At 49.9% G+C, this 13271-nt stretch overlaps 1 protein-coding gene across 3 annotated transcripts in view; it reads right to left on the bottom strand.

Annotated features, from left to right (window-relative positions):
- The window catches only part of Eln (elastin), a 46520-nt gene that overhangs the window by 18609 nt on the left and 14640 nt on the right, over positions 1-13271 (bottom strand). For all 3 annotated transcript variants that reach the window (XM_029533836.1, XM_029533838.1, XM_029533837.1), the window contains exons 5-16: positions 12950-12979; positions 11477-11512; positions 10109-10210; positions 9795-9899; positions 9652-9714; positions 8927-8974; positions 6931-7002; positions 6044-6073; positions 5137-5208; positions 2775-2816; positions 2346-2390; positions 1969-2016 (exon numbers count right to left, since the gene is read on the bottom strand). In XM_029533836.1, coding sequence (XP_029389696.1) covers positions 1969-2016; positions 2346-2390; positions 2775-2816; positions 5137-5208; positions 6044-6073; positions 6931-7002; positions 8927-8974; positions 9652-9714; positions 9795-9899; positions 10109-10210; positions 11477-11512; positions 12950-12979 — 693 coding nt within the window. The remainder of the gene's footprint in view (positions 1-1968; positions 2017-2345; positions 2391-2774; positions 2817-5136; positions 5209-6043; positions 6074-6930; positions 7003-8926; positions 8975-9651; positions 9715-9794; positions 9900-10108; positions 10211-11476; positions 11513-12949; positions 12980-13271) is intronic.

Below are 13271 nucleotides of genomic sequence, written 5' to 3'. Positions count from 1 at the left end.
TTGAGACTAGATCTCTCCTTTTTACCTGAACTGTGTGTGCCGGCTAGCCTGGCTGGCCAGTGAGTCGCGGGGGGGTCTACCTGTCTCTACTACCCCAGCGCTATGATTATCAATGTGTGCAGTCTTGCCTCCCTTTTTAACGTGATTAGGGGCTTGGGACTCAGGCTCTCATTCTTGTGTAGCAAGCACTATACTGACTGAGTTGTCTCCTTAGGCTCCTTACCGGCCGCTGTTTTGTGAGACAGGGTCTCAATTAGGTGGCTCAGGCTGGCCTTGAACTATGTATCAATCCTGCTACCTCAGCTTCCTGATGGGTTATCCTCTCACCCAGGAACAAGCCCCAGTATCTCCAGCCCAGAATTCTTGGGTTTGCCCCCAAAGTGTCCATTTCAGCTTGCTCATTAAGGGAATCTGATGTTCACAGACAAATCCCCTTCTAATTGCCGCTACATACTGACAAACCACAAGCTCCATTCCGTGGGCCAGAGGGGCCCCCAAAGGAATGCTGAAGGCTTCCTTTCCCTGTGTTCCGAAGACTCAGCCAAGTTCATGATCCAAGTGTCTGGCTGCCCAGCTCTGGCAGCCCCTGTCTCCAGGCTCTCCAGTTCCCATATTCCAACTACTCCCACCAATCCCAGTCCGCCAAGGGGCTCAGTGCCTGGAGAAAAGCCTGGGGGGCTTCCCAGGGCAGGATCAGTTTCTCCTCTAATTTCTGCCCCCCTTAGCTGGTAGGGCCTTCCGTCCCCTCCTGATCTGGAGACAGGAAGGCCTCCTGGGTTGGAGATCAAGGAGAAAACGTTGGCCCGAGTGAGCTGACCTCCATCTGGGTGCAGGGAGGATGCCCGTACCACACCATGGCCACAGCTAGGCTAACAAGGGACTGTGGGCTTGGGGAGGGGTTACATTTTTTGTAGTATATGTGAAACAGATATATAACATTAAAAAACGCTTATAGAGGTGCTGCTTATATCTCTTTCTCTAATGGCGGTGGTACCCATCCTATGATTGGTTGCCTCCTTCCTGTTTTGTTTTTATTTTGAGACAGGGGGGTCTCATGTAGCCCAGGGCATCCTTATACTTGCTATGTAGCAGAGGAAGGCCTCCAAACTCCAATGTACCTGTCACCACCTCTTAAATGCAGAGTCCTCGCAGTCAGCATCTGGCCCACAGGGCGACAACCCCCGCCCCCTTGTAGGCTAAGGTCTTGAATGACAGGCCACACTCTCCAGTTAGCTTTTCCCATTTTCCCCACGGAGAAATAATGACTCTGTCAGGGATGTGTCCACATCCCCTGAGACAGGAGGGTGGAGAAAGGGGTGCTGGATGGAGGGGGGGGGGAAGGATGGGGGAGGGGCAGAAGGAGGCATAGATGGGGGAAGGTGGGCGAAAGGATGAGAGATGCCCGAGTGGAGGGATGGGCGTGTGCATATGTGTGGACCAGGAAGGAATAGGTGTGGGAGGTAGAGGGGTAGGTGGGTGGGTGGATAGGCGATGGATGGAGGGAAGAAGGAAGAGGTAGAAAGATGAGTGGGTGGATGTGTTAAAGGAAGGAGGATGACAGAGGCAGTGAAGGAAGAATAGGGAAGGGAGGGAGGTGTGAAGGGATGGATGCTGGAAGGGAGAGGTGGAGGAATGGATACGTGGATGGATGGATGGAATGAGGGAAAGAGGGACGTGTAGAGGGATGGAGAGAGAGGAGGGATGAATGGATGGAGAAGACCAAGGAACAGAGGGGTTGATGGGTGGGTAGGGTATGGATAGATGGAGGGAGGGAGGGAGATGTGGAGGGATAGGTAGGTGAATAGAGGAAAGAGGAGGGAGAGCAGCTACACACACACACACACACACACACACACACACACACACACACACACACGAGTCACGATGTTGAAAAGGGGTAAGGGACTGCAGAAACCACCTGGGTTGTTCTAACCACTACAGGATGGCAAGGGTCCCCAGGATCCTCACCATACTTCGCTGCTTTAGCTGCTGCCGCTGCCGCCTGGGATCCGACCCCTGGAAGAGGGGAGGGGAGGGGACACTAAAGATGGTGCTGGTGTCCAGGTATCCCCAGACCACTGTGCTCCCAGCCTCCCAGCCACTCAGATGTAGCTGGAGGCTTCATAGCCAGTAAAGGCCAAAGTTGAGCTGCCCCAACCCAGCTCAGAGTTTAGGCTTAGACCAAGGTCTTCATGCAGGGCGGGTTAGCTGGTGTTTTGGATGCAGAATGGGTTAGCTGGTGTTTTGGATGCAGAGTGGGTTAGCTGGTGTTTTGGGTAGTCCCCAGAGATGGAGGCACTGGTGTCCTTTTGGCTAAAAGCAGGCGAGATTTTCTTTCCCCTTACCTGTCCCTGTTGGGTAGCCGGCCTTGCCCCCTGCACCAGCTACTCCTGTAAAAGAAGATGCTTGGCTGTCACTCACATCGTCCTTACCACTCTGCCACCCCCTGTCCCATTTGTCCTAAGTCTCCCCCACCACCTCCAACAAAACTGTACACAGATACAAGCATGCATAGGGGATGCCATCCCATTTTACAGGCAAAGACACTGAGGCTTAGAGAAGGAAACAATGGCTGGCTCAAGGTGTTGTGATAAGAAAGGGCCACAACCGAATGCTAGGCCAAGTTCCCTGTGTTCATATTTGTCCCTTGGGAATTTTTATTCTAGTGCCTTACTGGGTGCTTTCTTGGCCCATGGCTGGGACCTCGGTACACTTTCCAACCCATAGAACCAGAAAGGATCAGAGCCCCACAAACCTATGAGGACATTACTTACCATAGGGCAATTTCCCATTGGTATAGGGCAGTCCGTAGCCACCTATGGACAAGGTAAATGATGGATGGGGTGAAGGGTTAGTGCATGGATGGATAGTCAGGAGAGAGACAAGGGTGAGAGGAGGGGGCATGTGGGGTATATGGATCATGGAGGGATGGATCATATAACAGATGGAGAGAAAGAGGGATGGACGGAGAGATGAATTAGTAGAAGGAAGAAACGATGGGTAAAATGAATGGAAAAGAATAGATCAGAGGAAAGCAGGATCGTGGAGGGATAAATGCGTACAAGGAAGAATTGATAGATGTAGAGGAATGGATGGAGAGAAGGAGTGCTGGATGGATGGATGGACAGATAGATGGACGGATGGATGGATAGATGGAAAGTTGGCAGAAGGAAGGAGTGATGGATAATGGATAGGTGATGGATGGACAGAGAGATGGATGGAAAGTGGATAGAAGGAACGAGTGATGGATGGATGGATGGATGGAGAGATAAGTGGGTCGAAGGAGTGATGGATGGATGGACAGATGGATGGACAGATGGATGGATGATAGATAGAAAGTGAGTAGAAGGAAGGAGTGATGGACAGAAAGATGCATGCATGGAGAGGGAGGGATAGATGGTGACGAATGGACAGAGGAAAGGTAGGGCTAGATGCCATGCTTGTCTGCCTGATTGGCCAGACTCCCCCCATAACAGACGTTTCACACTCTCTTGAGGACCACTGCTTGTTAATAGAGTCTATCATGCAGAGAGAGCAGGGAGGAGACAGGCACTCCTCTCCAGACCTAGGTTCCAGCGCGGCCCCTGGGGTCCGAGTGCCTCCCCCTGTGCATGCTCCCACAGGGGCTGTGCCACTGTCTGGACTGATGGCTGTGACAGGGCGGCGGTAGTGGGTAGCTAGACCTGGTAGGTGTCTTTCTAATGCATGGTGGGTTTTTCTTTCTTTCTTTCTTTTTTCTATTCATTCTCTCGTTTTGTTTTGTGGTAGGGTCCCATTCTGTAACTCAGGCTGGCCTCCAAATCATTGTATGCCTCACTAGTAGCCCAGGCTGGTCTTGAAATTANATAATTCTCCTGCTTCCAGTCTCCAGAGTTCAGGGATTATATCCCAGTACAATAATGCCTCTCTCTCTCTCTCTCTCTCTCTCTCTCTCTCTCTGTATGTGTATGTATATGTATATATATATATATATATATATGTATATATATATATATATATATATATATATATATATATGTATGTATATATATATATGTATATATGTGTGTATGTATGTACAGAGGCTAGACAACAACCCGCAGTGTACTTGCTCAGGGGCTGTCCATCTTGACTCTCACTGGGACCTGGGGCTGGCTGAGTAGGTTGGAATGGCTGGCCAGCAAGATTTAAGGATTCTCCTGTTTCTATCTCTCCAGCGTTGGGGTCCTAAGTGTACCCTACCATGTCTGGCTTCTATTTTTTTCTCTTTTAATGTGGGCTCTGAGGAATGAACTCAGGTCCTTGTACTTATGCAACAGTTTACCAAGTGAATCGTCTCCATAGCTCTGTAGATGGTAATGCTTATCCCAGTGTGAATAGGGCCAAGCAAGTCCTCTTGAGGCTGATTTTCCAGCAGAGGATCAGTAAACCATGCCTGTTGTTGTTGTTGTTGTTGTTGTTGTTGTTGTTATTGTGTACTTATATATGTGTATATACATGGGTATGTGTTTGTTAATTTGTGTGTATATTCATATGTATGTGTGTGTGTGTGAATACCATTATGTGTGTTTTCAAATCTGCATAGATACTACTGCATATATGTGTGTGTGTACATGTGTACATGTTTGTTTTAGTGTGCATTTAGTGTGCATGTATGTGCATGTGTATGCATTTGTGTATTGTATGCATGGATACCACTGTGTGTGTGTGTGTGTGTGTGTGTACATGTTTGTGTGAGTGTGTGTGCATGGATACCGCTGTGTGTTACATGTGTATATGTTTGTGCAAATGTGGTATGTATATAAATGTGTGCATGTTTGAGTGCGTGTGTGTATGTGTAGATACTTCTGTGTTCAAGTGGAGTTCAGAAGACAACCTCGGGTCAGTCCGCATCTTCCACTCATCTGAGGAAGGGCCTCTTTGTGGTTTGTTGCTGTGTACACTAGGCTACCTGGCCCACGACCTCTCAGAGTTTCTCCCGTCTCTGTCCCCTGACCCTTCCATCTCATCTCCCTGGAATACTGGGATCACAGAAACACACTGCGGCACTCAGTTTTATGTGGGGTCTGGGGATTTGAACTTGTGTAGCAAGTGCTTTACCCACTGAACAATCCCCCTCCACCCTGACCCTGATCTTGAAACCTATCTCTGGCTTACCTGGCAGCTTTGGGGCTTTGATGGGATAACCCAGCGGGACACCAGGCTGCTGACCCCCAAAGGGTCCGACCCCTGCAAGAACAAAGAAAGTAAATCAAAGTCCCAGACCTTGGGGTGGCAGCATCTTCTAAACTCCCTGCCAGAAAGTCTACTCTCTGTTCAGGCGGAAGGAGTTCCTCCCGGCTGGCACTCTGGGATTGTTCTGCCTTGGGGACCTCTCTATCTCCTTGTCATGGGTCAGGGATGCACTCCCTGGTGATAGCCAATGTAGACGCGGAGGGACACACCCCTACACTCATCTGTGTAGACCTTAGTGCACTGCTGGGTATCTGGGTCCGTTTTGGATCCGCATTGGTGGAGTTTGGGTTAGGACAGTGGTCCTCAACCTTTCTAGTGCTGCTATACTTTAATAGAGTTCCTTATTAAACTCCCCCTCCCCACCATAAAATTATTTCGTTGCTACTTCATAGCTGTAATCATGCCACGGCTATGAGTTAGAATGTAAATAGCTGATATGCAGGGCAGGGGATATATAAGCCCTATGAAGTGGTCACCTGACTTCCAAAGGGGTCGCGACCCACAGGTTGAGAACCTCTCGGCGCATTGCTCCCTTGGGTATAGATGACACTTTGGGTAGAGGACTGTTTTTGTTTCTTTGTTTGCTTCTTTGTTTCTTTCTTTCTTTTCTTTTCTTTTCTTTTCTTTTCTTTTCTTTTCTTTTTTTTTTTTTTAAATTTTTTGGAATATGGGTGCTGGGGATTGTGTCTAGGTCCTCATGCCTGTGTGATTAAACTCTTCAACAAGTCTTGTGCAAGAGACATGAGGGAGACTGGGCAGGTATGGATAGGTTTTTGCATATCTAGCCCCAGAGTATCCTCTCAGCTTTGGGAGAGCAGCTTTAACTTACCTGGGATTCCAGCAAAAGCACCACCTCCACCTGCAAAGACAAAGAGCTGCCGCTGTGGCCCCGCAGGCACGCGCAGGGCCCTCCCTGAGGGATTCTAGGTAGGGGCTCTACTACTGAGCTAAGTCCCCAGTCCCCATTCATTCATTTACTAAGGATTTCTTCTTCTTCTTCTTCTTCTTCTTCTTCTTCTTCTTCTTCTTCTTCTTCTTCTTCTTCTTCTTCTTCTTCTTCTTCTTCTNTTCTTCTTCTTCTTCTTCTTCTTCTTCTTCTTCTTCTTCTTCTTCTTCTTCTTCCTTCCTCCTTCTTCCTTCTTCCTTCTTCCTTCTTTCTTCTTCTTCTTCTTCTTTCTTCTTTCTTCTTCTTCTTCTTTTTTTGGAGACAGGGTTTCTCTGTATAGCCCTGGCTGTCCTGGAACTCACTTTGTAGACCAGGCTGGCCTCGAACTCAGAATTCTACCTGCCTCTGCCTCCCGAGTGCTGGGACTAAAGGCGTGCACCACCGCGCCCGGCTTCACTAAGGATTTCTAAGCAAGCACTCTACTACTTAGCCATACCCCTCAGCGCTCTTTTTGCTTTTAACGTAAAACAGTGGCCCCACTAAATTGCCCAAGTTGACCTTGAACTTTCAAGCCTCCTGTCTCTGCCTTCTGAACAGCTTGGGATTATAGGCCTGTGCCACTAGGTCGGGATTACTCTATGGACTTTCTGAATACCACGCTGCTCGCCCTTCTTAGCCAGCAGAAGCAGGGCTGGGACATCAGGAGTACCTTCCTGTACCCACAGAGGTTCCCAAAGAAGCTTAGAATCCCAAGGCATCCCTGACACCCCAGGTCAGAGGGGCCTGCGGGAGATCCTGCCCTTGCCCCCAGCACAGTTGGTTATACATACCTGGAGCCTTGGCTTTGACTCCTGTGCCAGTGGGAACGCCAGGGAGCACCCCCACGCCAGGGAACCGAGCTCCTGAGTGGCAAAGACACATGTGACAAGTAAGGAAGGGGAAACTCTGCCTGGCACCCCGTGCCAACCCTGGGTCTATTGACCAATCTATTTCAGTGCTGATGGCCAACCATGGGCATGACTCACAGGGCAAGTAAAATACTGACCAGTGTGTGGGATTTTCTTCTTTTGTGTGGCTCAAGCTTAGAGGATTTGAATTATTAATTAATTAATGGTGGTGCTGTGAATTGAATCCAGGGCCCCAAATATGCACCATTCCACCATTGGGGGATTCTAGGCAGGTGCTCTACCACTGAGCCACACCCCCAGCCCCTCCCTGGGGGATTCTAGGCAGGTGCTCTACCACTGAGCCACACCCTCAGCCCCTCCCTGGGGGATTCTAGGCAGGTGCTCTACCACTGAGCCATGCTCACAATGCTTTTCTTATTTTTGAGACAAAGTTTGGCTAAGCTACTCAGGTTAGACTTGAACTTTTGATTCATCTATCTCAGCCTTCCAAGTGTCTTGGGCCACTAGTCCTGGCTGGAAAATCTGAGTTTTCATCCTAACTCAACTAAGCCTGACCTCAGCCTTGGTGGACCTCATCTGTAAGTTAAGTTATAGATCCATCATGACCACACTTAGGAGAAAAGGCACAGAGAGATCTATAGCCACACTGCCTTGAACGTGTCTGATCGCAGAAGCAGGATCCATTCTAGTTAATACTTGGATGGGAAGAAGTGTGGAGAGGCACATCCCGTGTGACATGCTTCACAGTAGCTACCCTATGACTCCCTGCAGGCTCTCCCTCCTCTCTCGCCTCCCCTGGGGCTTGGCTGCCTCAACCAGGAAGGAAGGGGTGCTCTGTCAGCAAATCCCTGAAATCTGGGCTTTTGGGGGATTTCAGGAACCTCGTTGGGTGGAGAGATAGGTTCTGGTCAGGAAAGAAGCAAGGGGCAGTTCTTAGGGGGGTCTTCTGTAGGACAGACTTTCTGGGCGTGCCTACCCCTGGTGACTCAGGGCTTTTGGGAAAAAGCTGGCTACACTAGGGACTCCATCTGTCCTCTGAGGATTGGCTTTAGGCTCTGATGAGAGTGCTGGCCTGGGGTGAGGGATTGGGCGAGGCTGGGGAAAGCTGACCTTGGTTGCCAAGGACCTAATGTCCATTAAGTTGAACTTGGACACTTAAGGAAACAGCCTCTGGCCTCAGCTGGCCTTAGCTTTAGGAGGAGGGAGAGGAGAGGGTACCAGTGAGGGTACATCCCCAATCTCTCTCTCTCTCTCTCTCTCTCTCTCTCTCTCTCTCTCTCTCTCTCTCTCTGACAGAGTTCCATGTAGTTCAGGATGGCTTAAAACTTGTTATGTAGCCAAGGATGGCCCCGAACTCTGTATCCTTCTGTCTTTATCTCCCAAGTGCTAACGTTACAAGAGTGCATCATCAAGTCTGGTTTATGAGGTGCTGGGGATGGAGCCCAGGCTTCGTGTGTGCTAGGCAAATGCTCTGCCAACTGAAATACATCCCCAACCCACTCGTTAAAAATTATTTTGGTTTTATGTGTATGGGTGTTTCGCTTTCATGTCTGTCTGTCTGTCCACTGCACGCATGCCTGGTGCCCTTGGAGGACAGAAGAATTGTAGATGGTTGGGAGCCTCCATATGCTTACCAAGAATTGAACCCATGTCCTCCGGAAGAACAGTCTGTGCTCTTAATTACTGAGCCATCTTTTAAGTCCCACTCTTTGTTCTTGTTTTTGTTCTTTGAAGTTAGGGCTCATTATGTATCCCAGGCTGGCCTCAAGCTTAAGCTCCTTGTGCCTCAGCCTTCAAAGTGCTGGGATTAAAGGCATGTGCCACCACACCTGGCTTATGTGATGTTGGAGATGGAACCCATGCTAGGTAGGCACTCTATCAACTGAGTTATGTCCCAGCCCGTCCTTCTTGTCCTCACCTGTTCCTGGGAGCACTCCGCCTGGGTATACACCTGGAAGACCAACACCTGGAGGCAAGGGAGCAAGCAACCTTTAGCAGAGGTGTCACGGCACCAGACCTCAGCAACAGCTATTGGCCCTGCATGCCACGGTCCCCACCGGGATGGTTAGGGATAGGCAGAGCAGGCCCACAGCACTCTCTGTTCTGTGTTAGAGAGCCTGCAGATCCTTCAGAGCACTGACTTAACTGTCTTCTGGAGCCCAGAGCCTGTTTACGCAGCCTAGCCAGCCCACCTCATGTCCAAAGGCTTCCAGATGTTTGCCTTGTCTTTAACCTGAAGTCACTTCCTAAAGAGCGTAGGGCCAAATGAACACCAGATGGGGGTGCCTCAGGATGTTGGGCTCACCTCCAGCTCTACCGGGAACAGCTGTGGGCTGTCCTGCTCTGACTCAACAATTAAAACCTCAGTTTCCCCATCTGTGATCCAGAGCCTGTCTGTGAGGTCTTTTTTTTTTAATTTTTTTTTTTTTTTGCTCCAAGAGCATAGAAATTTCTAGATGTCAGGTCAAGTCACTCAGCCCTATTGCCCAACCACAGGTCTGTTGCTTTGGATCCGGCATGAGCTCTTCCCTTCATCCTCCAGTGTGTTGGAGAAGGGGGGAGGGGCTCTGACCTCTGCAGACTCCTTGACCTCTGACCTCCCCCTGACCTCTAACCTCTATCCCCCACAGATTCTGCACTGACCAGGAACTTTCCCAGGCTTTCCTCCAGCTCCGATGCCAGCTCCGACTTGGGGCACCACAGCACCTGAACAGAAGGGATTATAGAGTTGAATCCACCCAGGTCTACTGGCACCACCTCCATGTGCTCAGGTCTAGACACCATACCTGTCGAGACTCCTAAACCACCGAGGCTACCAGTACCACCAACACCGCCAGGGACTCCAACTCCAACACCGCCAGGGACTCCGCCAACGCCACCAAGCCCAGCCCCTGCATAGTCAGGAGCAGGAAGGTTCAGGGGTCAGACAAGAAGTGTGTTCTGAGGGGCAGGTGTTAGGGTCTGGTCCTGTTACCAAGCCACTTCAAGATTGGGTACAATTAGCCACCGTCATTATCTCTCCAGGGAGGAGGATTCTCTACCCCACCCCCATCTTTATCTCCTAGGTCTGGAGGTCTTGGAAAGCCAGAGGGCCACTCACCAGCTTTGGCGGCAGCTTTATAAGCCGCAGCAGCTCCCACTGCTCCCCCGGGCACCAGAGCTCCTGCCCCTGGGAAGGTGCCTGCAGGAAAGGCCCCAAGACCTGTGGAGGAGAGTGTCTGTATGGTCCCCAACTGCCATGCTCAGTGGGAGTTGCTGAGCTTCAGCCCAGCCTGGATCCCTTCACCCAGGAAGGGGATTCAAGATCCTGTGTCCTCTGAAGGTGTTTGTTGTCACATGGTGGCCCCTGCTCACCAGGATGGTTAGAGCAGTGGCTCTCAACCTGTGGGTCACAACCCCTTTGGGGGCTGAACAACCCTTTCACAGGGATTACCAAAGACATCGGAAAACACAGATAGTTAGTTACATTATGATTCACAGCAACAGTAAAATTACAGTTCTGAAGTCACAATGAAAATGATTTTAAGGTTGGGGAGGGGGGGTCACCACACCATGAGGAACTGTATTAAAGGGTCACAGCATTAGGAAGGTTGAGAACCACTGTGTTAGAGGCTGTATATGCCTAACAAAACTGTTCAACCTGACAAAACTGTGTGAATCTTTTCATTTTTCAAGACAAAGTCTGGATATATGCATAGTTCAGGCTGGCCTGGAAATCACTATGTAGCTGAGGCTAACTTTGAACCCCTTGATCTTCCAACTACCAAGTATTGGGTTCATGGGTACTTCAGTCTGGGCATGAAAGCCCGAAGAGGCAAATTTTGTATCTACATCTACATCTATCTATCTATCTATCTATCTATCTATCTATCTATCTATCTATCTATCTATCTATCTATCTATCTATCTTATATATGCATGCATGCATTGGAGACAAGGTCTCACTTTATAACTTTAGCTGGAATGGAACTTGCTATGGATCTTGAACTCACAGAGATCTTTCTGCCTCTGTCTCCTGAGTGCTAAGATTAAAGGTGTCTGCTACCATGCCCAGCCTCAATATTTTGTTTTTTTTTTGAGACAAAGTCTATATGCCCAGGTTGGTCTGGAACTTCCTATGTAGCCCAGGCTGGCCTTGATCCTCATATTATTATGCCTCACACCCAAAACACTGGTATTCACTGGCTTGTACTACCACCATTTATGGTTCCCAGATGGCACAAGTGCCTGGGCTGGTGGGCAGTTCCACCCCTGGGTGCCCTTGGGAGATGTCTCAATCCAGTCTCATCTCTATTTTACAACTGTCCCCTGGGTAGCTTCTTAGGAGCGCGGCTGACATTCGTGTCATCCTTCATTCATGTCGTCATTAACACTTGGCTCAAACGCTGGGCCTGCCTGCTGTTTATCCCAGTCTGACGCCCTAGGCTGTGGCGAGGACCTGGTGTGATGCTCAGTTGTTCACACTAACCTGCCCCGGGGCCAGCACCTCCAAGTCCTCCAGGACCTGTGGAAGAGAGAGATGAAGAGAAATAGGTGTGCGGGTTTCATACCTGGGCTCCTTGTGAGAAGGATGGCATCACGAAGTGGGTGTCCAGGCTGCCCCCTACTACGGTACTGTGGTGGAGGGCATATGATCCTGACCAATCTGCAGCCGTGAGCTAGTGACCAGATACTATAGGTGGAGCTGACATAGTAGTCTCTAACAAGTATGATCAGCCTGTGTCTCCCAGGAGGCCTGGCAGCGGCCAGGACCCAGCTGGCTTTCTATAATGGCAGATGTTATCTGCAGGCAAACCCTCATTCCTCCCAGGCTGGCCTTGCTCCCATTGGAGCCCAGAAGAGGCGAGTTCTTATCTCTATCTATACCAGCCCAGGCATCTTCTCTGCTCCCTTGATGGTATGGCCTGATGTAGACCCCTCCCCTCCAACTGGATTTCTAAGTGCCCACCCTGCTTTTTTTTTTTTTTTTTTTTTTTGAGACAGGGTCTCACGTAGCCTAGGCTTGACTCAAACCTGCTGTGTATCTGAAGTTGACTTTGAACTTCTGACCCTCCTGCCTCTCCCTCCCAAATGGTGAGTTTTCAGGCAGTTCCCAGGAAGTCCAGTTTACATGGTACTAGGGTTGGAGCTAAGGGCTTCATAATGCTAGGTAAGGGGGTCTGTGAATTGCACCACCACCCCTGACCCTGACTGAGTGTCCTTCCCGACAGCATCTTGCTACCCTTCTGTCGGGAATCCTCCTTGCTCAGACCCGTGAGGGGCCAAATGGGTCCCTCTGGCTCTCTCCTTCCCACATCTGGGGCTGATCGCTCCCTCCTCCTCCTCCAGGAGACATTCCATGACCTTGGCTTTGACCGATGGGTCCAGTTAGGTTGGAGTTTTGGAGGCTTGCCTTGACAGGTTTGTTTCCAATTATGGGAGGACTATCTCTTGACAGTACCAGCTCTGGCTGTGGGGTCTGCGGTAGGGAAAAGTCCTCTCAGGGGTTCTTCAAGCATAGGGTCTGCTGAGCCCTGAGGAGAGGTCTCCATGGCTTTCCCTGGATAGCATCTTTCTTCTGACCAGCCTTCCTGACTTGTCCTCTAACTGTGTGAGGCCTGAGCATGTAGTTCAGGAGATACAGCGATCACCACACTTGTGCAAGAGTCTTGGGGTCCATCCCCAGTACCATAATTCACATGTATACCAGACTGAGGGAAATGAGCTGCCTGGATTAATAACTTCCTGGTCTCACCTCCCTGTCCCTCCCCAGTTTTGTCAATAGCCGTTCTTGTTTACTGTGCGTATAGAGGACAGGGGACATGCACAGATCTTTACTGTCCAATGGAGAGGCTGTGAGAACCAGACTGGACAGGAAGTAAAAGAAAGAAGGGGGTGGAGTTTGAGGGCCAGCCTGGTCTCCGCTGTTGCTTGCTCTTTATCAACAGTCTTTTGGACTCACCTGCTCCAAACGTTCCCAGAAGCCCGGCACCTGGAGGAGGGAGAAGGGGTTAAGGGTTGGATCACAACTGGGATCCCAGGGTCTTACTAGTCTGCTTCTTTTTGGAGTCAGAAGGTTCTAGAGTTCTGTTGCCCCTTGCCTTGGTTTGTGTAGATGAAGGAGTCACCTTCCTCTCGTTGAACCTTAGTTTTCCCATCTTTACTACTCTATTAAAAATGATATTCTTGGGCTGGTGAGATGGCTCAGTGGGTAAGAGCACCCGACTGCTCTTCCAAAGGTCCGGAGTTCAAATCCCAGCAACCACATGGTGGCTCATAACCAT

Source organism: Mus pahari, chromosome 23 (assembly GCF_900095145.1).
Source record: "Mus pahari chromosome 23, PAHARI_EIJ_v1.1, whole genome shotgun sequence".
Lineage (NCBI taxonomy): Eukaryota > Metazoa > Chordata > Mammalia > Rodentia > Muridae > Mus > Mus pahari.
Note: the sequence above shows the minus strand (reverse complement) of the source record. Positions and strands in the feature narration are given on the sequence as shown.